Genomic DNA, 27977 nt, shown 5'->3' with positions numbered 1-27977 from the left:
AGTTCTTCCAGACATTGAGACAACCCAACATTATTATATTACAGAGCTGATCACTGATCTTCCCATAAGAACAACCTCAGTTTTTGAAGGTTCTACTAAACACATTTCTACTGAGGCTGTGACATTTCCATATGAGACAACAGGATGGGATTTCTACCCGACTTCAGAATCACCGATCTTTACAGATCCTGAGCAGAATTTCTCTGCAGTTTTTTAGTAGAAGGTAGAAGAATGGCTCATGCACATGACTCTTGAGGTACAGACTGATAATATGGGCCCAAACTAGACTTCTGTGAGGCCATAGAGGTATTCCATTCTGGGGGGAAATTACTGAAGACCCCATGAAAGCACCAAATAGCGGATACAGGTTGCCATACGGATCCATAATGTATGGTCCTAAGGTACAACATCAGCTCATCAACCATTCCATGGAATTGGAGACCATTAGTCTACTTGGATGGATAACATACAGTGGTATATCTACTGTATGAGGGCATTGAATTAAAGGCGATCTGTATCTGTCACCACTCCTGATATGTCTGTTCTAGTAAACACCCTGTTTTCCCATGGAATTAGAATTCTGGAACATCATTTCTTATAAACTCTACCTTGTGCCATTCTCTGTTAATCCTTCCTAGAATATATGAATAGATTGACAATCGGGTGACAATCGGATGACAATGGTTGCATGCGCACAGCCGGAATCTGTGTTTTTCGGATCTGCGATTTGCGGACCACAAAACAGAGGCTGTCGTGTGCATGAGGCCCTTGATAGGGGAAACTCTCAATGCAAATTCCTATTGTTTTCCCTCTTTTGATTACCGGCACTGTTTTTCTCCCCTTTTAGTTACAGCCCAGCTCCCTCTTGTACATTTGGGGATTACAGACCAAAATTTATTGCACATACTCACGTCAAGGGGAGAGGCTACCGACCAAAGCAGGAGATGTGTTCCAGCTTCATCTATCAGCTCATGCAGTATATGAAAGGTAAGACATATAATAAATCGGCTGGGAGAGCCAAACTGGTGCCATGAACTAATTAAAGGGGTTTTCCAGTAATACTATAATCCTCAGGGTAGGTCATCCTTATCAGATCGGTGGGGTCTGACACCCAGCCCTTTCACTGATAAGCTGTTTCGGGCATCCTCTGGTGGACAGAAGGCTCCTTGTACTGTGTAGATTCTGGTGCCGAGTTACTGCAGCTCAGCCTCCATGCGCTTGAACAGGAGCTGAGCTGCAGATCCCCGGGACAGAACATTGTGCTTCCCCGCTCCTTTCGCTGTATGGTTTCTGGTGTTGGCAGCTGCACAAAACAGATGATCAATAGGGGGCGGGGGGCTCTCAGTAAAAGTGGAGAGGGCGCGGCAGTTGCAGAGAGAGCAGAGCCTCTAGGTGTAAGGTTACGCCCTCGTTGCTCCTAGAGGCTCATTTGCATATATTAAAACATCATTTTTCACAGCAATGAGGGCACATATGAAGATGGGACCAACACAGATGCCTTCAGCTGCCAAGTGCACATGTAACAGGTCAGCCTGTTTTACAGGTGCAAAACTGCTGACAAGATGCCCTTTAAAGGGGTTGTCTAGTTTTATTTTATTTTTATTCCTTAACCTGCCACCTACCCGCTCTATTCTGGTTCTGTAGCTCTGGGATGCCTTCACTGCACTTCCGGTCTCCGCCTGTCTACAAAACTGCTGACAGATGCGTTTAACAACTGTTCAGACAAGGAAACCAGTAGCACACCATAGACTACAAACCTGAGCCCTACTGATCACAATGCAAGGATTTATTATGTAGTTCAGATTTAATGGATTTTCCGGGATTCGGTGGAAGTCCAACTCCCTCTACCCCCCGCCGATCTGCTGTATGAAGAGGCTGCGACGCTTCAGTAAGAGGAAATTTGCTAGGCCAGTGACATCACATTCATCAGTCATGTTGCCTAGAACAGCCTCAGTCCCCATTCAAGTGAAATGGGGCTGAGCTGCAATACCTACACCGCTACCTAATGGATGGCACTGTGCTTCTGTAAGTTGCGAGGAGACCGTGGTGCTCACTGGAATTCCATGGCCCTCCTCAAATAGCTGATCGGTGGGGATCGCAGGTGTGGACACCCACCGATCTGATATTGATGACCAGGACAGGTCATCAATATCAGAAACTCTGAAAACCCCCTTAAACTGTTTTTAGTCTTCTTCATGAAGTACCCATTGCTATAACCCAATGCAGTATTAACAGGGCACATTTAATGTCAAGATAAAAACTGGAGGGAGCTGCTGGTGAGATCCCTGAATTCAGCTATTATTCCAAGGAATTTGTTTTACCGTGAATTCTGAGATTCGGGAATAAATAGGCTTAACAAGATTTAGGAGCATAAAAAGTTTACTAGACTATGATAAAATATATAAATATATTGCACAAAAGATAATATACCAAGTAATGTAAGTAACAGTCACCAAAGCCACTGAACAAAGCAGTGGCCTCTCATCACTTCCAACATGGCACCTAGGAAATGCCCATGTGATACAAAGAGAGATGGTGGTTGCAAGACCCCTGTAATGTCCTCAATGGAGCTGAGCCTTAGTTACATAGCTAGTGTTTCTAGCCTCCTGGTCCCTCCTAAAGGTGTTGACCATGTACAGTTACGTCAGACCTCAAGAACGCTACCAGGTACCCCTAACCAATCACATTATAAGGAATTGAAGGGGAAAGAACCACTAAATACCGTGCTACACCAGAATTACAATGTCAATTCCATTTATAAAAAAAATATATATATACGGTATATATGGCATCCGTTTATGTGAAAATGTATGTATTTATATGTCTTTTTTTTTTTTTCTTTTTAGCATTTCAGATTTCAAAGTCAGTGGTCCACCTGGTATGACCAAATCATTCACCAGCATATCTCGGTCTAGTACAGTGAGAATGGTGGTAAAATGGACCCCGTCCGAAAACAATGTGGGAGACCATGTACCTATCTGTTTTGTGGCAGAAACCTACATCGGGTCGGTACAGTTTGTAACATTTAAAGCTTCACTTCATTGTGGGAACTGCATATACACAGTTTACCTGTACAAGGTGATACTTAGCATTGCCCAGTAAGCACCTGACTTCTTGCCTGGGTGGCCTCCATTGGGGTTGTCCAGAATTCAAAAACATGGCTTCTTTTTGTCTTTGTCAAGGGCAGCACCCCACTTGGCCACAAGTTCTGTGTGGGTATTATTGCTCAGCACTATTCACTTCAATAGAGTCTAGATGTAGTACCAGATACTACCACTGGATAGGTGTGGTGCTCCTTCTGAAGAAAGCAGCCATGTTTTGTACAGCAGTAGTCACAGGAATTCTAGTGGTAATAATAATACGTAACAACCTAAACAGATGCAGTCATTTCTGCATTTATACATGTGCAGGACCATTTTTTAGCGTTGTTTAATCCAGCATTATCCTCCATGATGTATTGAGCACAATATGCCTGATTACTGCTTCCATTATTCCTACAGGTATCAGTCTGAAATGCGTTGTGTCACCGCAGTGGTGGGACCCAGCAGTTTAGGTATGCTCCGCTGTACGTTAAGATTTTAGAATAGATTAAAGGGGTTTTCGGGCACTTTGATATTGATGACCTATAGGCCGGGAGCTCCTCCTACTGGTAAGTGACAGGTCTGTGCGGCGCATTGCTTAATGATCTGTCACTTACCAGTAGGAGGAGCTCCCGGCCGGTCACAGACAGCGCAGCAAGTAAGTATGATGCTTCTAATATTGCTAAGTAACCATGGCAACCAGGACTGCAGTAGCGTCCTGGTTGCCATGGTTACTGATCGGAGCCCCAGCGATTAAAACTGGGACTCCGATCTGAACTCTCCGCTGCCACCAATGATCGAGGGGGGGTGGAGAGGGGAGGCCGCACACGTGCCATTAATGATAATACAATAGAGGGAGGAGGGGGGAGGCCGCACACTGGCCACCAATGATAATACAATAGAGGGAGGGAGGGGGGGCCGGGGGGGGGGGCGCACACTGGCTACCAATGATAATACAATAAAGGAAGCGGGGGGGGCCGCACTGGCCACCAATGATATAATACAATAGAGGGAGGGGGGGCCTCGGGGGGCCGCACTGGCCACCAATGAATTAAAACTGGGAGGGAGGGGGGTCTGCCCCCTGCTGCCTGGCAGCCCCCTTGAATCTCTTACAGGGGGCTATGATACGCACAATTAACCCCTTCAGGAGCGGCACCTGAGGGGTTAATTGTGCGGATCACAGCCCCCTGTAAGAGATCGGGTGCTGCCAGGCAGCAGGGGGCAGTCATGTACACAGTTCGTAGTATATTCTAACTAGAAGTATCCCCATCACTATGGGAACGCCTTTGTGTTAGAATATACTGTCGGATTTGAGTTTTCACGAAGTGAAAACTCAGCTCTGAAAAAGCTTTTATGCAGACGGATCATCGGATCCGTCTGTATGAAAGTAGCCTACGGACACGGATCACGGACACGGATGCCAATCTTGTGTGCATCCGTGTTTTTTCACGGACCCATTGACTTTAATGGGTCCGTGAACCGTTGTCCGTCAAAAAAATAGGACAGGTCATATTTTTTTTGACGGACAGGATACACGGATTCACGGAGGCGGATGACAAACGGTGCATTTTCCGAGTTTTCAACGAACCATTGAAAGTGAATGGGTCCGCAGAAAATCACGGAAAACGGAACAACGGCCACGGGTGCACACAACGGTCGTGTGCATGAGGCCTTAGTAGGGATAGGATACGTCAGTTTTCTAGTGCTGCCAAACCTCGAGATTCCACCAGAGGATGGTCTTTATCACAAAACAACCCTTCTGTGGATATAAAGGTTAAGGCACATAGTGAAGGTCCACCAATTTTCGGTATAGAAATAGGTTTATTATTCTCACAGGAGTATAAAATCAGTAAGCATAGAACAAAGCATAAAAGACCGCCCGACCCCAGGTTTTCGCCACAATAGCTTAATAAGGAGCGGATATTACACCCACATATGGGCGTTCCTTTTATATGGGTCTGGGATGACAGAAAACATACATACTCCTCCCACCCCCTTCCATTTAAAACACCCATTTTCTTGAATTCCATAAAATATATAAATAGTAACATTCTTTAAACATAATATCTTGCTTTAAAGCAGGCATGCTCAACCTGCGGCCCTCCAGCTGTTGTAAAACTACAACTCCCACAATGCGCTGCTGTAGGCTGATAGCTGTAGGCTGTTCAGGCATGCTGGGAGTTGTAGTTTTGGCAACAGCTGGAGGGCCGCAGGTTGAGCATGCCTGCTTTAAAATATACAGTAACAGCTTCAATCATTGCGGGCCGCAATGCACGATCGCCGGCCGTAGGTCAGCCGCATCGGATTGCGGACCCATTCACTTTCATGGGTCCGCGATCTGCAAAAGATAGGACATGTTCTATCTTTTTGCGGAATGGAAGTACAGGACGCAACCCCACGGAAGCACTCCGTAGTGCTTCCGAGGGGTCCCGTTCCGTGCGGACGGATTTGCGGACCCATTGAAGTGAATAGGTCCGCATCTGTGATGCGGAATGCACACGGAACTGTGGCCGTGTATTGCGGCTGGTTTATTATTTTTTGGGGATTTCTTTCCAGCTCTTTCAAAGTTTTTTTCTCTTCAACTGTCAAGTTGTACGTTCTTGGTCTGTCATCCATCTTGTACTCCTTTAATGGCTGTGCACTTTGCCTAAAGGTTTCCTACAGTTTTTTGGCCATATGGATAGTTCCAAAGTAGATGTCCAGCTTAAAGGGTTTTAAATGTTGATGATCTATCCATAGGCCAGGTCATCAATATCAGATCGCCACCTCTCCGATCAGCTGTTCAGAAGTAGGTCGCCGGAACTAAACAATCTGTCCACTGTGTAGTGAATGGATCTGGTTACTGCAGTGCTGCTCCCATTACCCAAGTGACCAGCCCAATCCACTACAGAAGATATGGAAGTGTGAAGTTCGGGCGCTGGAGCAGCTGATCGGCAGGGATGTGGGTTGCTGATCCCTACCAATCTGATATTGATCTATTCCAAATACACTGAACAGAAGTATAAACACAACACTTTCGGTTTTGCTCCCATTTTGCATGAGCTAAACTCAAAGATCTGAAACATTTTCTACATACACAAAAGACCCATTAATCTCAAATATTGTTCACAAATCTGTCTAAATCTGTGTTAGTGAGCTCTTCTCCTTTGTCGAGATAATCCATCCCACCTCACAGGTGTGGCATATCAAGGTGCTGATTAGACAGCATGAATATTGCACAGGTGTGCCTTAGACTGCCCACAATAAAAGGCCACTCTGAAATGTGCAGTTTGATGCCACAGATGTCGCAACGTTTGAGGGAGCGTGCAATTGGCATGCTGACTGCAGGAAGGTCTACCAGAGCTGTTGCTCGTGCAATGAATGTTCATTTCTCTACCATAAGCCTTCTCCAAAGGCGTTTCAGAGAATTTGGCAGTACATCCAACCGGCATCACAACCGCAGACCACGTGTAACCACACCAGCCCAGGACCTCCACATCCAGCATGTTCACCTCCATAATCATCTGAGACCAGCCACCCTGACAGCTGCAGCAACAATCGGTTTGCATAACCAAAGAATTTCTGCTCAAACTGTCAGAAACCGTCTCAGGGAAGCTCATCTGCATGCTCGTCGTCCTCATCGGGATCTGGACCTGACTGCAGTTCGTCATCGTAACCGACTTGAGTGGGCAGATGCTCACATTTGATGGTGTCTGGCACGTTGGAGAGGCGTTCTGTTCACGGATGAGTCCTGGTTTTCACTGTTCAGGGCAGATGGCAGACAGCGTGTGTGGCGTGGTGTGGGTGAGCGGTTTGCTGACGTCAACGTTGTGTATCGAGTGGCCCATGGTGGCGGTGGGGTTATGGTATGGGCAGGCGTATGTTATGGACAACGAACACAGGTGCATTTTATTGATGGCATTTTGAATGCACAGAGACACCGTGACGAGATCCTGAGGCCCATTGTTGTGCCATTCATCCACGACCATCACCTCATGTTGCAGCATGATAATGCACGGCCCCATATTGCAAGGATCTGTACACAATTCCTGAAGGCTGAAAACATCCCAGTTCTTGCATGGCCAGCATACTCACCGGACATGTCACCCATTGAGCACGTTTGTGATGCTCTGGATCCGCGTATACGACAGCGCGTTCCAGTTCCTGCCAATATTCTGCAACTTCGCACAGCTATTGAAGAGGAGTGGACCAACATTTCACAGGCCACAATCAACAACCTGATCAACTCTATGCGACGGAGAGGTGTTGCACTGCGTGAGCCACACCAGACACTGACTGGTTTTCTGAGCCCCAAACTGTGCACATTTCAGAGTGGCCTTTTATTGTGGGCAGTCTAAGGCACACCTGTGCAATATTCATGCTGTCTAATCAGCTCCTTGATATGCCGCACCTGTGAGGTGGGATGGATTATCTCTGCAAAGGAGAAGTGCTCACTAACAGATTTGTGAACAATATTTGACAGTAATGGGTCTTTTGTGTCTGTAGAAAATGTTTCAGATCTTTGAGTTCAGCTCATGCAAAATGGGAGCAAAACCGAATGTGTTCTAAGTTTATATTTTTGTTCAGTGTAGATCATCACTTGTTAAATCCTGGAGCACCCCTTTAAGCCTAATTATTTCATTGTGATGTCTTGTATCATGACCCACAGAAAGCATTATTTAAAGGTCTGATCTGACCTTCTGTGTCTAGATAACATTGAGCTGATCTGCCATGAGAACACCATGACTTTAATTGCTGCCAAGTCATCTGATCACGAACTTTACGAAAACCAGTTCCGCCTCAACGATCCACACTGTCTGGTTAGTTCAAACAGCACCCACCTCATAGCAAGCGTGGCCTACAACTCCTGTGGGACGGAGATTGAGGTAATGAAAGGGCTTTAATCTGTTAGAATATTCCTATTATTAAGTGAAATATTGCAGACAATCTTTTGGAAGGGAAAGATGTGATATTTAAAGGGCATCTGTTAGCAGATTTTTCCCTATGACACCGGCTGACCTGTTACATGTGCACTCGGCAGATAAAGGCATCGGTGTTGGTCCCATGTTCCTATGTGCCCGCATTGCTGAGGAAAATGATGTTTTAATATATGCAAATGAGCCTCTAGGAGCAATGGGGGAGTTGCCGTTACACCTAGAGGCCCTGCTCTCTCTGCAACTGCCTCGCCCATGCATTTTGATTGACATGGCCAGGCAGTAAATATGTCATCACGCCTGGCCCTGTTAATCAAAATGCAGAGGGCGCAGCAGTTGCAGAGCCTCTAGGTGTAATGGTAACGCCCCCATTGCTCCTAGAAGCTCATTTGCATATATAAAAACCTCATGTTTCTCAGCAATGCGGGCACATATGAACATGGGACCAACACAGATGCCTTCAGCTGCCAAGCGCAAATGTAACAGGTCAGCCAGTGTCATAGGTACAGATCTGCTGACAGATGCCCTTTAGTGACTCATCGTCTTTTATCATTATGTAATTTTTAGGTCCAAAATTCTGTGCTGATTAATATTTCAATATATCTGTATAGCTGCTAGAGCTCGATTTTCTGACAGTGATCCAAATCTACTGCTTAGACATATTATATGATAGCTGCAGCCACCACTAGAGGGAGCTTCGGAGCTCTTTGCATACTGATTGAACTCAATGACCAGTACTAAGTTGACAGTGCCTCGTGCCTCCAGCTCCATCTACTGTTTTGTTTCCTAGGCTGGCAGTGAGGGTACTGGGTGTCGAGTACCACCAATCTGATATCCGATGACTTATGCTGAGGATATTACCAATATCGAGAGACTGGAAGATCCTTTTAAAGAATTCTTCCCATGTCATAAAGTGGTGGCATATCAATATCTCCAGGATATGCTGTCACTTTATGATCACTTGGGGGTCCAACAACCGAGACATCCAGTTGAGCACTGTGCCCCCTCCAAACCTTTTCATTGTCTAGTAACATCCTGACCCCTGGCTGGGCAAAGATCTGCAGCGTGGTGCCTTTCATGGTGCTGTAGATCCAGCACATCGGGTGGCCGGGGGACCTGTGCCCTGGGAAAAAGAGTGAAGGGGATGCAGCATTAAACCAGCGTTGTGCCCTCTTCCTTCTTAGAATTGTCGGCGATTTCACAGTCAGACCACCCCCTGGTCAGAAAATGAATGCATCCATTTAAAAAAGACCTCTCACCTCTCCTGACATGTCTCTTTCAGTAGACAAAAAGAACGGAGCACTTGTTCAGTAACGACTTTCACTCCCCATGTAATAACAATTCCGGAGCATCTATTCTCATGACTCGATGTTGTGCCGTTCCTCTATTATTCCTACTAGAAGTTATAAATGAATTGCTAGCATTTTGCAATGAAGGTCCAGATGGGTGTTACCCATGCAGGGACCCCCCACCTCATATTAAAATTTCTATACGTATCAAGTATGTAACATTTTACAATCTTTCTTTTATTTTCCTTTTTTGTTTTAAGGAAACAGAACATGACATTGTATTTAAAAATCAGGCCACATCCTTTGTTAACAAATCCAGCGTCATTACCAGGAAACACGGGGTGTCAATCCCCTTCAACTGCTCCTTTCCAAAAAAGAGCCGGGTGTCCTCTTCATTTCATGCCCATAAATCCGATTACGTGTTCACAGAGGCCGGATTCGGTAACTTCACCTACAAGTTCCAGTTCTACACAGACGATCGCTTTGTAGAGGTCGAGACCCAGTATCCTCTGGAGGTGACTCTGCAGGAATTACTCTACATGGAGATTCAAGTTAATTCTTCAGTCCCCAACGTCCAATTATTTGTGGAGTCTTGTAAAGCCACACCGCATGATAACCCTAGTGACCCCGTATTTTACGACGTCATACAAAACGGGTAAAGTTACTTCCTGACATGGGGATCTTCATTGTATAATACTGTATATTAATGTTTTTGCTTTTCCTAGTAAAGGACCATTTTTCATTGGTAGCTGCAGTACCAGGCATTGCCACACGGCGAGCTGTTTGGCATTGAAGGGACTGTGCCGCCAGGGTCAATCACACTTTGATGGCCTCATTATGACAACCCCGTCTATATTTTTTTTATTTTCCTCACTTATATAGCGCTGACATATTCCGCAGTGATTTTAGAGACATTATTATTGCTTGCTGTCCCCAATGAGGCTCACAATCTAAGTTCCCTATCAGTATGTCTTTGGAGTGTGGGAGGAAACCGGAGAACCCGGAGGAAACCCACGCAAACACGGGGAGAACATACAAACTCCATGCAGATGTTGTTCTTGGTCCTGGATACGTATAGAAATTTTAATATCGGGGTGGGAGTGGGGGGGTTCCTTGCATAGTCTGACACTGGCAGCACTGATTGGATAGTGTCAGACTGTGCAGGGGCACACTTCCAACTGGTAACACCCATCTGGACCTTCATTGCTGAGCCACAGTGTTCTATACCCTGGTCCAGTTATGGGGGGTGCTGGAACAGGTTGGATCTGTTTTTGAGATCCTGTGGCTGGCTTTGTACTGGGGACATTGTAACATGGACTGTAATGCAGACAATGCAATTTAGGCACCTAATGTTGAATTTATAATATTAATCTTGCAGATGCATAAAGGATGAAACTTTAGTAGTTTACTCTGCAACAAGGACCGAATACAGGTTTGCAATGGAGGCTTTTGCATTTATCGGAGACTATAGTGAAGTAAGTGGAAATGAATTATGAATACAGGGCTGCGGCCTAGCTTGCCGTCTGCATGAGTCCTAACTAGTAGTCTTCAGGAAGTCAAGCAAATAATAAAGAACACTAACTGTATTTAATTTCTGATGAATCCTTAGGTTTACGTGAGTTGCACGGTCATCTTGTGTAAGTTTGGAGAGTCAGGTACTCGCTGCAGCCAAGGCTGTATCACAAAATCACAGGGAGACTCTAGTAGGCAACGACACAGGCGATCATTGACCTCAGAGTCTCAGCAGCACTTCATCTCCCAGGGTCCGCTCAGAATGAAAAGACAATCTCCTGGTAATACAGGTGAGAACCACAACTGGTATGACTGTTTACCAGGGGCATAGCTATAAGGGGGGGGGGGGGGGATAGGTAGTAGTTACACTGGGTCCTGAGGGGACCCGAGGAGCCCTCTGCCACAGACACCAGTATGATAAATCACACATGGTAAGTAGGCACTTTGTTACAGATTTTGTATCGTGTCCCAGGGGCTTCAAGCTGCCCCTCTGCTGTTTATATTACATTTGAGCCTTGAGTCGGCGCTGGGAGGCTGCTCATAGGTACACAGTGGCATATGTTACCCATAGGACTCCGTTATAAAAAATAATAATAATAAAATGGAAACGGCACTTCCACTCTGGGAAACCTCAGCTGTCATTGTGTTACATGATATTGAATGGCTGTATGTACTGTGTATATATATATATATATATATATATATATATATATAATTTATTTTTTTAATTTATATTTTTTTCTTCAGATCCAGCAGAATCGTCCTCTCTGAATGTGAACACCCTGGTGATTTCGCTATCAGGAGTGGTCATTGTCGCATTGCTCGGCTTCATTGCCCGCTTATATACAAAAAGACCCAGACTGTCGGGTTATGAGTTACTAAAAACTCAAGATTTCTGAGTTGAATTTTTCAAGAAAATTAAAACAAAAATATTTTTGAAATTTTTACATTTCGGTGTAATATAAATAAATGTAAAATCACTGCTGTTATCCACAGTCAAACATTTACTGGACTCCATGGAAAATTGCCTGTCTTCATAAGTAACACAATATTAATTTTGAGACCTTAGAAGTTTTTATTGCTGGTATATTAAAGCTTATCATAAATGCAACGTTTTGGCGTCCTTTTATAATAATTGTGACCAAATGTTTACGGATATTGCCCGAAGGTGCTGCTGACCGCATGAGCCCAAACAATGCCCACCCACCGCATTTTACCACTAAATCGTGTAACCTTTGTCCGCCACAGATGGAGCATGGCTTATAGCCTGACCATATATTATACTGTTAATTCTTCCATTAGAATGAATGCCATTTACATTTCTACCTCTCGAGATGTATTTTGGGCCGTGTCACACACACCCCATCCCAGCACGTAATGTGGATGCAACTGCAAGGGGTTAATATATAACATACGGTAAATGGACACTTTGTCTACTGTGGCACTTCTTTATACGTGTACCTACCACCCAGCAATTCGGCGCCATAGAACGGGATCTCTGTTTGCCGGTCAATCATTATAATGCGCTCATAGATCCATTATACTACAACTCCCACCATGCCCTGCTGCAGGCTGATAGCTGTAGACTGTCTGGGAATGCTGGGAGTTGTAGTTTTGCAACAGCTGGAGAGCCGCAGGTTGAGCATGCCTGTATTAGATGATACAATACCCATTGTTTCATTCTTTACCTACCCTGCAGGGGTGTGACGGAGGACAATAATCCGGCTTCACACACTCACCGCTCCCAATCGATACTTTGTCTCATTTCCAGTTATCTCTTAGACTGCACGGGATGCCCATAGTAACATTGGACGCTTTTGTCATCATGTACGGGGTTGCTCCATATCGGTGAACTGGGCCAGTCTAGGTTGGGGGGGTGACTGTTCCACACCCCCACTATCTGATTGACACCCCATAGTGGAGAGTGGCTTTCTGTTAAAACGGGCGCCATTCCGGCGGCCGCGCTAGCCCTGGAATCACCGTCACTTCTCATCAGTAGTGGCTGGTGCGTTATATACAGCATAAGCAGCGCTCCTGATGAGACATTAGTCAGGGAGTTTTGAAACGCATTAGAGATCAGAAAACCTGAACACTAAAGGGAGTACCTTTGTCCAGTGGCGTACATAGAGAAGTAAGGGCCCCATAGCAAGGATCAAACCAGGCCCCCCACACAGGACAGAAGGGTTTCTGCCTAAACCCCTTTCAGTGACCCTTGGGCCATTTTTCCACTGCCTCATTTGCTAAAAGTTGTTCCTTTAGAGCAGGGGTCCTCAAACTACGGCCCGCGGGCCACATGCGGCCCGCCGAGGACTCTGATCCGGCCCGCCGGGTCTTTAACAGTTAACATTAGGCCTACGCGCATCTGCTCCCTCCCTCCGATGTCAGCTCTGCTCCGGCAGTACGTGACTGCTCACTGACGTCACGCGCCTCCTCTCAGGCGACGCAGGCTACGCCGGCGCGTGACCTACAGTGAGTGAGTTAGCGCCGCCGCCGCCCGCCAGCTTCTCACATCACCGCCCGGAGCAGAGAGAAGAACAGCCGGAACAACTGTGGGTGCGTCAGTGTGGCATTTTCATTTCAACAATGGGGAGACAGTGTGTGGTGGGCATTTTTTACAATGGGGGGGTGGCGGGGCCGATGCGGGGGACATTAAAATGGCGGCCACTTGTCTGTGGGGCAAATGAAAATGGTGGCCACTTTGACAGTGGGAAAACGGGCAGTTAGCTGGGTTGGCATGCTCTCATTTCATACTCAAAGAGACTGTCAACAGGTCAGTCAGAGTGACACTTGGATAATGAAATATCAGGGTGCCAGTCTGCATTTCAATAGGTCAGAATCTGACCTATTGAAATGCAGACTTGCAGCCTGATATTTCATTATCCAAGTCTCTTTGGGAAACAATTGAGAGCATGCCAATCCAGCCAACTGCCAGTTTTCTTTCCATGGGGCAACCATGATAATAAAATAGCATCCTACTTATATACGCATTTCCTTTCAGGCCCGTTATATAGGGAGAACCCCGTCCGTTATATAGGGAGAACCCCGTCAGGCACTGATCTGGTCTGCATAGAAAAGCCTGCAAGAGGTAAGTGTCCACGTCGGGGGGCAGAGGCCTGTAAGTGGGGGTTCTGGTTTGGAATGGCTATATAAGCAGGAAGATCCTATTTTAGTGTCATGGTTGTCCCATGGAAAGGATCTTCCTGCTTATATAGCCATTCCAAACCACTAAGACCCGCACTGATATAGAGAATGGAGCCCCGAAAGCGAAGGAGGGCGCACTGCGCATAAGCAGCCGCCGTCCATTCATTTCTATGGGGCTGCCGAAAATAGGCTATTTCCGCCAGCCTCATAGAAATTAATGGGAGCATGGGCAGTGCATGCGCAGTACACTCCCATTCCCTTTCGGGGCTCCGTTCTCTATATAGGTGCGGGTCCCAGCGGTGGGACCTGCACCTAACGATATTCCCCTATTGTCCAAGATGGGAATACCCCTTTAAAAAATATAGTCCGGCCCTCCAATGGTTTGAGGGACAGTGAAGTGGCCCCCGGTTTAAAAAGTTTGAGGACCCCTGCTTTAGAGGGTAGAGTCCTGACCAATTTTTCACCTCCAGTAGAAGAGGAGATGATCCCAACTAAGACTGGGCCCCCTCTTGCCCTGGGCCCCATAGCAGTTGCATGGTCTGCCGCTATGGTAGTTACGCCCTTGCCTTTGTCAGTGCGGTACCCCAGACCTCGGGGTAACTGCAAACGTTTATTGTATATAGTTATGTAATGTTATGTATTTTAATGTTTTGACCGTTCCCAACTAGGGAAGGTATGGCTGGCAATGGTTGTCAGGAACAGGGCTAACCACCCTGTTCCTCCCTACTTGGTAGGATTGGGCTGGTCCTGCTTCCTGTCAGGAGGGGGAGTTCCTGTGCAGACACAGAGGGGGAGAGGAAGCACATGTTGGAGCTCCTACTCCTAGGAACCGTATCCAGATCAAGAACACTGCTTCCAGAAAACATCTGTGTATAAAGACAGCAGAGTGATCAACAAAATTACAGCTTTACAGACACTGCTGCAGGGGAGGGACTACAGCTCAGACACCCATCATCCAAAGTACTTCCAGGCCAGACTAACATCAAGCCATTATCACGTTGGACACCTATAGCTACAAGTGCCTACTAGTGCTATTAAGTTGCCATTCAACCAGCCACCATACCTTCTCATCTGGTGCCAGAAACTGCACTTTGTACTTAATACTGCTGGATGTGCCACAAGTTATATTTTGCACAGTAAAAAAGAGACTATTTTAAATTTACTTCTGGCCTCATTCTTCAAACATCCTTTGCACCGATTGACAGGGAGCAACAGCCTGAGGGAGTACACCGTGATGCAACACTTCTTCAGGAACACTACCACTCCCATCCTCTGCACCAGCTCCTCAGCGTCTCACTGCATTAGCACTTATTGTTGGCATTGTAGCAACTTTCTCATTGTCTGCAACAGTGATTTCTGGAGGCTCTGATTTCTCTAGGGTGGTCAGGCATCGTTCACCCCCATTGTTATGCAATTACACCCCTTGGTGGTGCAGTCTTGGCGCTGTGCTGGCACCTAGATTTCTGGACCAACCAGCAGTAATGGGCGCTGAGCGAGTCCTCAGGCTTCTTACCAGATAATATATTAGCAGGACTATTAGGGATTTGATTAGCTATGCATCTGTGTGGCTAAACTCACACCCTGTACACTTAGGTCTTTACTTGCATACAGGCCATGCCATCCTTTATTATTTCTCTTCTTGCCCAGTTGTTGTTTTTTTTGCTCTTTTTGCCCAATTTTGCAATTTTGCATTGTCAGCTGTTTGTGCAATTTTTTTTATGAACTCTCCTTTTATGTGCAAATTTCCTGAGGCGCTCACTGAAATGAAGATTCATTCGGGTAGCCAAGGTAATCAGGTCATCCAGAGTAGATGGCACATCACGACCTGTCAATTCATCTTTTATGAGACCTGACAGATCCTCCCAGAAAGCTGCCACCAAGACCTTATTGTTCCATGATAGTTCTGAGGCAAGGGTAAGGAACGGTATGGCATACTGCCCTGGCGGAGGCGCGGATGGTAGGAGGCAGCTGAGGTGGTACGGCCTGGTTTTACAAAGACCTTGCGGAAGGTAGCCAGGAATTCCTGGAGATTGCTGGTCAGAGGTTCGCTGCATTGCCAGAGGGGAGTGACCCGGGCGAGAGCTTCACCAGACAGGAGGGAGACCAGAAAACCTATCTTGGCCCAATCAGTAGGAAAATGGTGGGCCTGTAACTCAAAGTGGATAGTACACTGGTCCAGAAATCCATGATATAGCATAGCGTGGGGGACGTGGCAGATGCAGACTGGAGATATCAGAAACTGTGACAGGCGGAGGTGATGGTGTAGACACTGGCTTGAGGTTGTGGTACAGGAGCAGTAGTTGTCAGGACGTCTAGGCGAGCTGAAATGGTATAGAGGAACTGCAGTAGTTGCTCTTGATGCCCACACTGAGTAGTTAACTCCTTATATACTGCAGACAAGGCCATCTTGGGTGCGCCAGTGGATTCTATGGCCTGAGCAAACGGTTAAGGCCTCTTGCACCCGACTGTATGCCCTCCGAGATATACGGTTCGTGAGTGGGCCATATGTCCCGGAGGGGCATTGATCGTGTGCACGGGAGCGCACAGCATCATAGATTACAGTGATGCTGAGCTAGTCGGGCCGCCCGCGGGGCTATTGTCCCGCACTAATACGATATTATGAGTGCAGGGCCCGACGTGCACGGTATCATTGTAATCTATGATGCTGTGCGCTCCCGTGCGCACGATCAATGCAGCTCCGGTACATAAGGCCACGGACCGTATATTGTAGCAACTTAGTGATGCTGTGCTAGTCGTTGACCTTCTGGAAGTTTCTTCCATTTGCATGCAGAATCTTTGGGCAAACGGTCATGTGCAAGAGGCCTAAGACAGAGGGTGTGGAACCACTGTCAACTAACAGATTTGGCTTAGGGCTAATCCTAAGGGCATTATCCTGGCAGTCCCCTGGTATTCAACCTTTAACCCTGGGTACAGGAATCTTCAGAGGAACAATCAGGCCGAAGTGGTCTGTGTTTTTGACAACTGACCGAAGGGCGTCAAAGATAGGGGGTCAGGCAAAATCCTAATGGGGACAGGCTAAGGTCAGGGTTGGTGGAATGTGTGCAGTACAGGAATCACAACAAGGGAAGGCAGCAAAGGATCTATACGAACGTCAGTCACAAGTCAGGTCAGAATACAGTAAACGGGCAGAAAGTCAGTACACAGGCAGAAGATTACAAAGATTACAATGCAATTTAAAGTGGACATGGACGTGTTCTGCATAGATGCAGAGTGGACCTAAGAATCATTGTCTATGGTGGGCTTAAGGAAATCCAGTCTTAAAACTACCCGTACATCATATGTTTGATGTTCTGCTAAATGGCTGGGGAAAACCAGATCGTATTTTTCTGTTATGTTTTCCCGTTAGGTTTATGGACATTGCATGTAGATGCCTCGTGTAAATGTACTTAAAATCACATTTTTTGTGGCTGCACTTTCTATATCACTCATCTTAATGAAAGGCACAGATCAGGTGTTCTGTGTTCCCTTGAAAAATGATGTTTCGCTTCCCCATTCCTGACAGTTTATTTTTTTATAATCTATTCTTGTGTACACCTGCAGGTAAAGACATGAAATACATATAAATTAAAATATCCGTGAAACATATACTGTGAAAAGTTTTAGGCAGTTGTGGGGAAAATGCTGCATAGTAAGGACGCTTTCACAAATAGACGGAAGGTTCATCAATAGGTAAATCCTGGAAAACCCCTTTGAGGTAGAGTTGCTCTGCTTAAAGGGGTTATCCAAGCCCTATAATGTCCCCCTAATGCCCTGGCCCCTCATATAGGTTATACTTACCCCGCTCCCCGACACCCACCTGCATCACCTCTGATGCCCGCGCGGCCGCCACTGCATCTCCGGGTGACACTAGGGAGGCTTGTTACCGTAACGGCCTGCTATTGGATGCCCCCCCCCCCCAGTCGCCATATGTTTTGATCCGTGCGATGGGGAGATGCAGCAGCGACCGTGCTAACTTTTTCACATTATCTTATGCTGTGGCCTTCTGCTCAAAAAAAAAAAAAAAAGTTTGTGAAAGTGAGGACAGAAATAATAAAATCTTGCATTGACATAAGTATTCAGACCTTTACTCAGGATTCAGTTGAAGCCCCTTTAGCAGTGATTCCAGCCTCCAGTCTTCTTGGGGATGATGCCACAAGGTTTGCACATCTGGATTTGGGGATTTTTGCCATTCTTCTCTACAGATGCATTCAAGCTATCAGGTTGGATGAGGACCGTCGGTGTACAGCCATTTTCAGGTCTCTCCAGAGATGTTCGATTGGGTTCAAGTCAGGGCTCTAGCTGGGCTACTCAAGGACGTTCACATAGTTGTCCCTAAGACGCCCCTGTGTTGTCTTGGTTGTGTGCTTAGGGTCATTGTTTTGTTGGAAGGTGAAGTTGTTGGAAGTGCTCTGGATCAGGTTTTCATTAAGGATATCTCTGTACTTAGCTACATTCAGCTTTCCCTCCACCCTGACCAGTCTCGGTCCCAGCAGCTGAAAAACTCCCCACAGCAGGATGCTGCCACCACCATGCTTCACTGTAGGGATGGTATTGGGTAGCTGAGGAGCAGTGCCTGGTTTCCTTCAGACATGATGCTTAGAATTGAGGCCAAAAAGTTCAGTCTTGGTTTTATCAGACCAGAGAATCTCGTTTCTCACAGTCTTGGAGTCCTTTAGGTGCTTTTTTTGTGTGCAAATATCCATGTGTCTTTTTACTGAGGAAAGGCTTCTTTCTGGCCCCTCTACCATAAATCCAGGATTGTTGGAATGCTGCAGTATGGTTGACCTTCTGGAAGTTTCTTCCATTTGCACGCAGAATCTTTGGAACTCAGCCACAGTGACCATTTGGTTCTTGGTCACCTCTCTTACCAAGGCCCTTCTCCCCCGATTACTTACTTTGGTGGAGTGGCCGGCAACACCGCAGGAGAAATGCTAGCACAGGCTTCCAGTATCCGTAGTTTCAGGTGCTGCACATCTCGTATCTTCACAGCATAGACAATTGCCTTCAGGTGACCCCAAAGATAAAAGTCTAAGGGGGTTACTGGATATGCAAAATTGCTACATGATGATGTGTTTTCCTCTTTATGCACTGAAGCTGGCACGTTCCCTGACTTTTTCCAGCAAGATGGTGCACCACCACATTATGGGTGTCAGGTACGAGCATTCCTAGATGAACAGTTTCCTGGAAAGTGGATTGGTCGTTGTGGGCCAGTTGAATGGCCCCCAAGGTCTCCCAATCTGACCCCCTTAGACTTTTATCTTTGGGGTCATCTGAAGGCAATTGTCTATGCTGTGAAGATACGAGATGTGCAGCACCTGAAACTACGGATACTGGAAGCCTGTGCTAGCATTTCTCCTGCGGTGTTGCTATCAGTGTGTGAAGAGTGGGAGAAGAGGGTTGCATTGACAATCCAACACAATGGGCAGCACATTGAACACATTTTATAAGTGGTCAGAAACTTGTAAATAACTTATGAAAGAATAAAGTTACGTTAAAACCAAGCACACCATTGTTTTTCTTGTGAAATTTCCAATAAGTTTGATGTGTCACATGACCCTCTTCCTATTGAAAAAACTAAAGTTGGATTCAAAATGGCCGACTTCAAAATGGCCACCATGGTCACCACCCATCTTGAAAAGTTTCCCCCCTCACATATACTAATGTGCCACAAACAGGAAGTTAATATCACCAACCATTCCCATTTTATTAAGGTGTATCCATATAAATGGCAGCAGACGATTTGATACATATGCAAATTAACCTGAGATGAGTTCTGTCCCTGACTCCTCTCACCTACAGGACTCATCTCAGGGTAATTTGCATATGTGTCAAATCGTTTTTTTTTACGCAATAAAAGCACACAGAGCTATGGGGACTGGGTATTGCGGATGTGCTAGCGGCCATCTAGCAACCCATGTCCTCAGCTCTATACACAAAATCCCGGTGACAGGTTCCCTTTAATAAAGGGGTTCTCTGGGCATTTTGTCTAATTAGCAATTGTAACTAACCCATGGAGGGAAGATTTTTAGCATAGTATTTACCCTCCCTCTCTCATCCGGTGCCGGCGTCTCTCTGCAGGATAAATAAGGGTACTTTCACACTTGCGTTGTTTGATTCCGTTGCCTGAACTGCCTGTATGCAAACGCATGTCATTTTTTCTGACTGATCAGGCATTTTTCAGACTGATCAGGATCCTGATCAGTCAGAAAAATGCCTGACCTGTCAGAAAAACGCATTGCTATACCGCATCCGTTTTTCCGGTGTCATCAGGCAAAACGGATCCGGTATTTATTTTTTTCTCATTTTTAAAGGTCTGCGCATGCGGAGACCAAAAGGACGGATCCGGCATTCCGGTATTTTGAATGGCACTAATACATTCCTATGTAAAAAAAAATCCGGATCCGGCATTCAGGCAAGTCTTGTTTTTTTCGCCAGAGATAAAACCGTAGCATGCTACGGTTTTCTCTTTTGCCTGATCAGTCAAAATGACTGAACTGAAGACATCCTGATGCATCCTGAACGGATTACTCTCCATTCAGAATGCATGGGGATATGCCTGATCAGTTCTTTTCCGGTATAGAGCCCCTGTGACGGAACTCTATGCCGGAAAAGAAAAACGCAAGTGTGAAAGTAGCCTAATGTGGCCGCTTCTTCTTCTGTTCTGCTTTATTATAGTCACCGGGTTACCAAAATAATCCCCATATAAAGTGGTTGTGAATTGGGAGTGGGACACTGCTGGTTGCCAGCGTCCACCTTCATGTGATTCTGCCTGTTATTTTGGTATATTTCTTCATTGTGTACTATTTCCAATCCGGTTTGCGTACTACCATTGACGCTAGGCGTACTATGTGGGGTTGGGGTTGTGCGCTATATGGTCTTGTTATATATATGGCATGTTATTTCAGGTGTGGACGCTGTTCTGTCCACCAGATGTCCCTATTGTTCTATTTTCTCTATGTTCTATTTAATAAAGATTATATTGTTATATATTATTATAATGTATTCAATAAAGATTCATTTATCATGGATAATAAGGTGGCTTACATGTTACAACTACTAATTAAACAAAATGCCTGGAGAACCCCGTTAAGCTCTTACCATATATTATACTGTATACCTGTTTCTATAGAAGTTAATGCTTCCATTAGGTCGAATACGATTTACATTCCCACCTCTCAGGCTGTATTTTGGACGGCGTCACATACTCACCACCCGGAGTGTTGAGACAGGAACAGGACCTGGACATCACCAGAACAGCCGCACCAGTGGGATCTCAGCGAGGTTAGTATTTTAAGGCTGGAATACCCAATTAAACCTTTAGGAAGGACAAGTAAGGTAGAAGGTATAAACTTCTATGCATGTAACAAGGAGCCTAGCTCCTCTGATGACATCAATCGGGTAAGACATCTTGTGACTATCTCTGTCTTTGTATCACCGTGGACGTCGACCAGATGCCATGTTGGGAATTGGTCGATGGGGAGCTCGCTCAATTGAGTGAAGGTTAGGCGATTTGTTACTTTGATTAACTCAATATGTGAATTTTATCTCTGTTTAGTACTGTTTATGCACATAAGCCTACTTTATTCCCGTATCTTAGAATTCACTGTAAAACACAAGTACAGGAACAGGAAGAAGGAATTTACAGAGCACGCATGAGGTTCCAGCAGTGACTCTGACAATATCAGACCTTCTTTGGCATGTGAATCAAGCCTCAATGGGTATGATTACAGCGGGATGGCACTCACCTGCAATGCCCCTTGCATCCTGTCCATGGCAATATGACTCCTTCAGAGTGACAATCCACTTGCAACATTTACAACTGGCATACGGCTATATTCAGAGCCTTTACACAGTGGGCGTTCCACCAATCTTTGTGCTATACCTTTATGGGCACCAGACCCACACCAGCAAATTATTCACCGTAGCACACCAAAGAAGGCATATGAACATGAAAGCAAGCATTACATTGTTGGCATCCCAGAGGCAGGAGCATGCAGCAATCTTTGGGCTCCACCGTTCTTCTTCTCCAGCACTAACACACCTTTTTTCCCCCCCAATACTACACCTCTTTGTGATCAGTCACATCCCTTTTCATGATGCATGTGGGACCTGAAAGATTGTCGGCTCACTTAGAACATCTACCCTTTTTCTGATAGCCTCCCTGACAGATGGTGATACAGTTGAATACTGCTGCTGGGGTGGCAGTATTTTGTGCTGCACTGTTGTATTTGGTTCTGCAGGGGCGGTATTCTGTGCTGCACCCCCGCCTACGTGTGTTCTCCCTGCCTACTTGTGCTGCCCCGCCTTATGTCAATATTGACCTGCCTACAACATTGGGCCACTTTTAGGTTTCTGTCCAGGGCCACCTTAAAGGGTTTCTACCACCAGAAATACTGTTATGTAGCTGACTGATATGGCGATGCGCTAATGTCAGCACTACATAACAGTATGTTTTTTACCTTTCTCCCTGCAGCCGTTCTGATAAAATTAGCACTTTTATAATACGCTAATGAGCCTCTTCTAGGTGCTATGTGGGCGTAGATTCAGCACCTAGAGGCTCCGTCCACTCACCCTTTATCCCGCCCAGGTCCCCTGTTCTGCCGGCCCCGCTCCTCTTGATTGATGTGATGGTTCGCAGCAGCGTTGACGAAATCCCGCGCCTGCGGCGTTCCCTTCTGTCTTCGGCGCAGTGAGTGAAGGCCGCTCTCCTGGTGCCGGCTTCCTCACTGTGATGTAGTCGGTGCAGGCGGCACCAGGATAGCGGCCTTCACTCACTGCGCCTGCGCCGAAGACAGAAGTGAACGGCGCAGGAGCGGGATTTCGTAAGCGATGCTGAGAACCGTCACATCAATCAAGAGGAGCGGGGCGGGCAGAACAGGGGACCTGGGCGGGATAAAGGGTGAGTGGACGGAACCTCTAGGTGCTGATTTTACGCCCACATAGCACCTAGAGGATCATTAGCATATTATAAAAGTGCTTTTTTTTTTTTTTACCAAAACGGCTGCAGGGAGAAAGGTAAAAAACATACAGTTATGTAGTGCGGACATTAGCGCATCGCTATATCAGTCAGCTACATAGCGGTATTTCTGGTGGTAGAAACCCTTTAAAGGGGTTGTCTCACTTTAGCAAATGGCATTTACCGTGTAGAGAAAGTTAATACATAGTTGACAACTGTCCCGAATTTGCTGGGACTGTCCCTGATTTTCAGAGACAGTCCCAGCAAATTTGTCCTGTCCTGGGCCCAAAAAAAATAGACGAGGCTACCACAAACCCTGCCCACAAATGGGTGTTTCCGGTCGGGAGCGTACCCTGGGCATGGCTTATACCCCCCGATTTTTACCAACTCAAATGTTGGTAAGTATGTTAATACACTTACTAATGTATTGTGATTGTCCATACCGCCATCTTTGCTGGCTTCATTCATTTTTCCATCACATTGTTTGTAGGGATTACGTCCACCAAAGCAGCGCAGATCCGAGGTGGCCGGGACGAAAGCTGCTGCACATGCGCCCCTATGTGCGCTCCCACTGTCCTGACCACCAGAGAGACCAGTTCCTTTTCCTATAGTGTGCAAGCACGACCACCGCTGCTGGATTGTAGGGTGGTTGTAACCATGGAAACGAGCAGTGTCCAGTATAAGTCCTCATGCACACGACCGTTGTGTGCATCCGCGTCCGTTCCGTCATTTTTCACAGTTTAGCGGAGGTCCCATTCATTTCTATGGAGCTGTGAAAAAAAACTGATAGTCCTCCGTTTTTTCTCCACGTTCGTGATCCGTGATTCCAGTCTGTCAAAAAAATGTAACCTGTCCTATTCTTGTCAGTGGAAAACGGAGGACGGACCCATTCAAGTCAATGGGTCCGTCAAAAAAAACGGATGCACAACTGGTATGTCATCCGTGTCCGCGTCCGTTTTTTTCTACATACCTTGGTGCAATAAAATTACACTTTTCATTAACCTTCCTTTTTTCCCCCCTGTCAGACAAAAAAAAGGAAGACACAAGAAAACACAACTGAAGCAAAATCGGACACGGACCACTAAAGCCAAATCACTGACAGTGAAAAACACTGTCGTGTGCATGAGGCCTAATGTGATGGAAAAATGAATCCAGCCAGCAAAGGAAGCAATATGGACACTCACAATACATTAGTAAGTGCCTCGTATTCAATTAGTCTATATGATAAATACCATTCTCTGAAGGGAGACAACCCCTTTGACTTTGTAAAGAGGACACATTAGCCTAACCAAGGTCAAAAATTTTATTTCTTTTTAGCCTCCTTCCAAGCACAGAGTCTCAATGTCATTCACTCCAGTCCACACACAGGGTAATGTATGACTTTGCCAGCACTAAACATGGCCGCCTCCACCCTCACTACCCAGCCTGCTTTGCGCCGCGGTCATTTTCGAGTGGCCCATTCGGGCGGCAAGCCCCGCCCACCTTTCAAGCAGCGCGGCGGCGGCGAAACATGGCGTCCTCTGTGGTTCTAGAACGGAGCTTTACCGAACTGAGCGCGGCCGAGCGGGAAGTCAGGAGGCATTACCGGGACCTCAGCTTCCGCCCCGGTAATGAGCGGTCACACGCGGGGTGGACCGGCCTGTATGGCCTGTACAGCCGGGTAGCCGCACTGTACCGGTAGATACGGGCCGTATATTCTGTACCTGGGTGAGCGCCAGATGAGGGGAAAAGGCGCAGGTTTGTCTCAGCTGCGCGACCTGCGCTTGTAGACGTGTCACGTGATGGGGACAATGTCTCAGGCGGTGACATGTGCATGAAGATGCCTCCCATTGTGTGGAGTGCATGTGGTGACGTCAGGGTGCACTCCTAGTGACGTCAGGGTGCACTCCTAGTGACGTCAGGGTGCACTCCTAGTGGCGTCAGATTTAGGTAATGGCGCCCTTTACGTAACTCTTCCAACCTTATGGCTAGAAGGGATCGGAGGGTCTTCATAAGTTTGGTGCAATTCTTCTCCACACAGTTGCACCCAAACATTGGGGCAATTTCATAGATACATTTGCTAGGGCTTCACTACGACTCTTGGTCACGTGATGCAGTAAAAAAAAAAAAAATCATAGATGTGTTCCTCGGGGGCGGGGCATCAGCTCCCCCACCCATAGAGAATCATTGAGGTCACGTGACAATGACTTGAGATTTTACAACTACTATCCGTCGTCATGGAAACCTAGCGTAAAAACTGGAAGGGGCACAGTGGACGGTGTTCTATTTGTCTAGGGTCCCGGTGCACAGATTCGTGTTGCGCCCCCCCCCCCCCCCTTCATGGGGGGAATCCAGTCAGTGACGGTCTGATGGGTTCCTGGGAGTAGATCACATTGTTGAAATATGCTTTATTAACTTTGATTTATTTCTTTTTACGCTCTCTAGTGGAAATAGTTTTTATAATACACTGGCATGCCTTGTACACCACTGCATTATAGCCTGATTACTGTCTAATAGACGGCCACACACATGGCGGTCCTGGGGCCATTGTGAGCTGTCATGGCCGTTGGTGACAGGGAGCTGTGACTCTAACTGCTTAGAGGCCTTGGTCGCTATTGACCGAGGCATCTAGGGAGTCCAGTGGCCACAATCGGCATTAACTCCGATGACAGCGGTCGGTGATGCGGACAGCAGTGCAGCCGGCCGTCCACGCTGAGGTTAATGCTGCAGGCTGCACTGCGCTCCGGACCAGACGCTCTCATGCTAGAGACTATTTTCATGGAGTAAAATTGCCCGTAGTAACTAAGTGAATTACTTATTACTGTAAAAAAACTTTGGACCGAGCTCGGGTTCAGTTCCAAGTGTTACCTGACAACCGAACCTGAGTTCGGTATAAAGTATTTTTTTTTACAGTAATAATTAATTTACGAAGTTATTACACGAAGTGTCGCGAGACTTCGCGAAGTAATATCTCCGGCTATTACAGCTAAGTTTTATGCGAATCGACTTCGATTCAGATGCGAATCGACTTCGCATCTGAAGTCTATTTGCTCATCCCTAGTAAGGATGTTAGGGGTATGTCTGACAACGTGCTTGCTACCGGTTTCTATAAACAGCAGAATAGTGAGTGCAGCTCTGGAGGATAATACAGGATGTAACTGAGGATCAGTACAGGATAAGTAATGTATGTACACAGTGACTGCACCAGCAGAATAGTGAGTGCAGCTCTGAAGTATAATATAGGATGTAACTCAGGATCAGTGCAGGATTAGTAATGTATGTACACAGTGACTGCACCAGCAGAATAGTGAGTGCAGCTCTGGAGTATAATACAGGATGTAACTCAGGATCAGTACAGGATAAGTAATGTAATGTATGTACACAGTGACTGCACCAGCAGAATAGTGAGTGCAGCTCTGGAGTATAATGCAGGTACAGGATAAGTAATGTAATATAGGTGCACAGTGACTCAATTCTTTGTGTAGATTATGTATATCACCTGAGAACTTCATATTTGCTTTTTGCAAGTCCTCTAGTAGTTTCAGGTATTCTCCCGTGTGCTGACCTATTCCAGTCTGTTCATCGTAATCTCATATTATGAGATGTGTAATAAATGTCTCTTCATTGTAGACGTCACTCCTGTGATTGGTGGCCCCAAATACAGCGAGAGCGCCGGGGGTTATTACTACAAGGAAAGCAGCAGTCTTCTGTCCGCCACAAGGAATCGCTTCTTGTACTGGTGAGTCGAATCTAATATTTTCCTTAGCAAAGGAGTTTTCCGGTAATATACTTTGATTCGTAGGATTGGCCATCAATGTATCATTCTTGTTAAGAAGGCTTCAGGGCGTCCAAGAAAGTCCAGCAAGCGCCAGGATCGTCTCCTAGAGAGGATTCAGCGCCGGGATCGGAGTGCCACCAGTGCAGAGCTTGCTCAGGAATGGCAGCAGGCAGGTGTGAGCGCATCTGCACGCACAGTGAGGCGAAGACTTTTGGAAGATGGCCTGGTGTCAAGAAGGGCAGCAAAGAAGCCACTTCTCTCCAAAAAAAACATCAGGGACAGATTGATCTTCTGCAGAAAGTATGGTGAATGGACTGCTGAGGACTGGGGCAAAGGCAGATTCTCCGATGAAGCCTCTTTCCGATTGTTTGGGGCATCTGGAAAAAGGCTTGTCCGGAGAAGAAAAGGTGAGCGCTACCATCAGTCCTGTGTCATGCCAACAGTAAAGCATCCTGAGACCATTCATGTGTGGGGTTGCTTCTCATCCAAGGGAGTGGGCTCACCCACAATTTTGCCCAAAAACACAGCCATGAATAAAGAATGGTACCAAAACACCCTCCAACAGCAACTTCTTCCAACAATCCAACAACAGTTTGGTGAAGAACAATGCATTTTCCAGCACGATGGAGCACCGTGCCATAAGGCAAAAGTGATAACTAAGTGGCTCGGGGACCAAAACGTTGACATTTTGGGTCCATGGCCTGGAAACTCCCCAGATGTTAATCCCATTGAGAACTTGTGGTCAATCCTCAAGAGGCGGGTGGACAAACAAAAACCCACTAATTCTGACAAACGCCAAGTGATTATGAAAGAATGGGTTGCTGTCAGTCAGGAATTGGCCCAGAAGTTGATTGAGAGCATGCCCAGTCGGATTGCAGAGGTCCTGAAAAAGAAGGGCCAACACTGCAAATACTGACTCTTTGCATAAATGTCATGTAATTGTCGATAAAAGCCTTTGAAACGTATGAAGTGCGTGTAATTATATTTCACTACATCAAAGAAACAACTGAAACAAAGATCTAAAAGCAGTTTAGCAGCAAACTTTTTAATATTTGTGTCATTCTCAAAACTTTTGGACACGACTGTACATAGCCCTTAAAGTGGTGGTTTACTCTGCTGGTTGGGGTCTTGGACGCCGGGGTCTGCAGAGACAGTTGGTCACCCAGTATGATTTCCTTTGAGGGAAGGAGTGGACGGCTTTGGATGATGGTGTGACTATACCTTGTAGGGACACGTTGAGGTTGCATGCAATTCCCTGCAATGTCTCCATTTTTTCATCCCTTGCGCGCAGTCAGATGACGCCATGGAGCACTTTCTATCCTGTTGCAT

At 46.3% G+C, this 27977-nt stretch overlaps 2 protein-coding genes across 2 annotated transcripts in view; both read left to right on the top strand.

Annotated features, from left to right (window-relative positions):
* The first annotated feature begins 123 nt into the window (after positions 1–123).
* LOC120980003 (ZP domain-containing protein-like) lies at positions 124–11693 on the top strand. The gene is made up of 9 exons (XM_040408867.1): positions 124–223; positions 848–987; positions 2847–3005; positions 3501–3553; positions 7770–7945; positions 9543–9937; positions 10661–10757; positions 10892–11084; positions 11542–11693. Exons 3-9 carry the CDS (start codon positions 2881–2883, stop codon positions 11691–11693), a joined length of 1191 nt encoding a protein of 396 aa, XP_040264801.1. The 5' UTR covers positions 124–223; positions 848–987; positions 2847–2880.
* Positions 11694–24365: 12672 nt separating this feature from the next.
* Positions 24366–27977, top strand: part of NUP160 (nucleoporin 160) — a 40117-nt gene continuing 36505 nt past the window's right edge. Inside the window, exons 1-2 of the mRNA XM_040409240.1 lie at positions 24366–24498; positions 26501–26609. Of these exons, the coding sequence (XP_040265174.1) occupies positions 24402–24498; positions 26501–26609 (206 nt within the window). The 5' untranslated portion in view covers positions 24366–24401. The remainder of the gene's footprint in view (positions 24499–26500; positions 26610–27977) is intronic.

Source organism: Bufo bufo, chromosome 10, assembly GCF_905171765.1.
Source record: "Bufo bufo chromosome 10, aBufBuf1.1, whole genome shotgun sequence".
NCBI lineage: Eukaryota > Metazoa > Chordata > Amphibia > Anura > Bufonidae > Bufo > Bufo bufo.
This window is presented reverse-complemented; position numbering and strand designations above follow the sequence as displayed.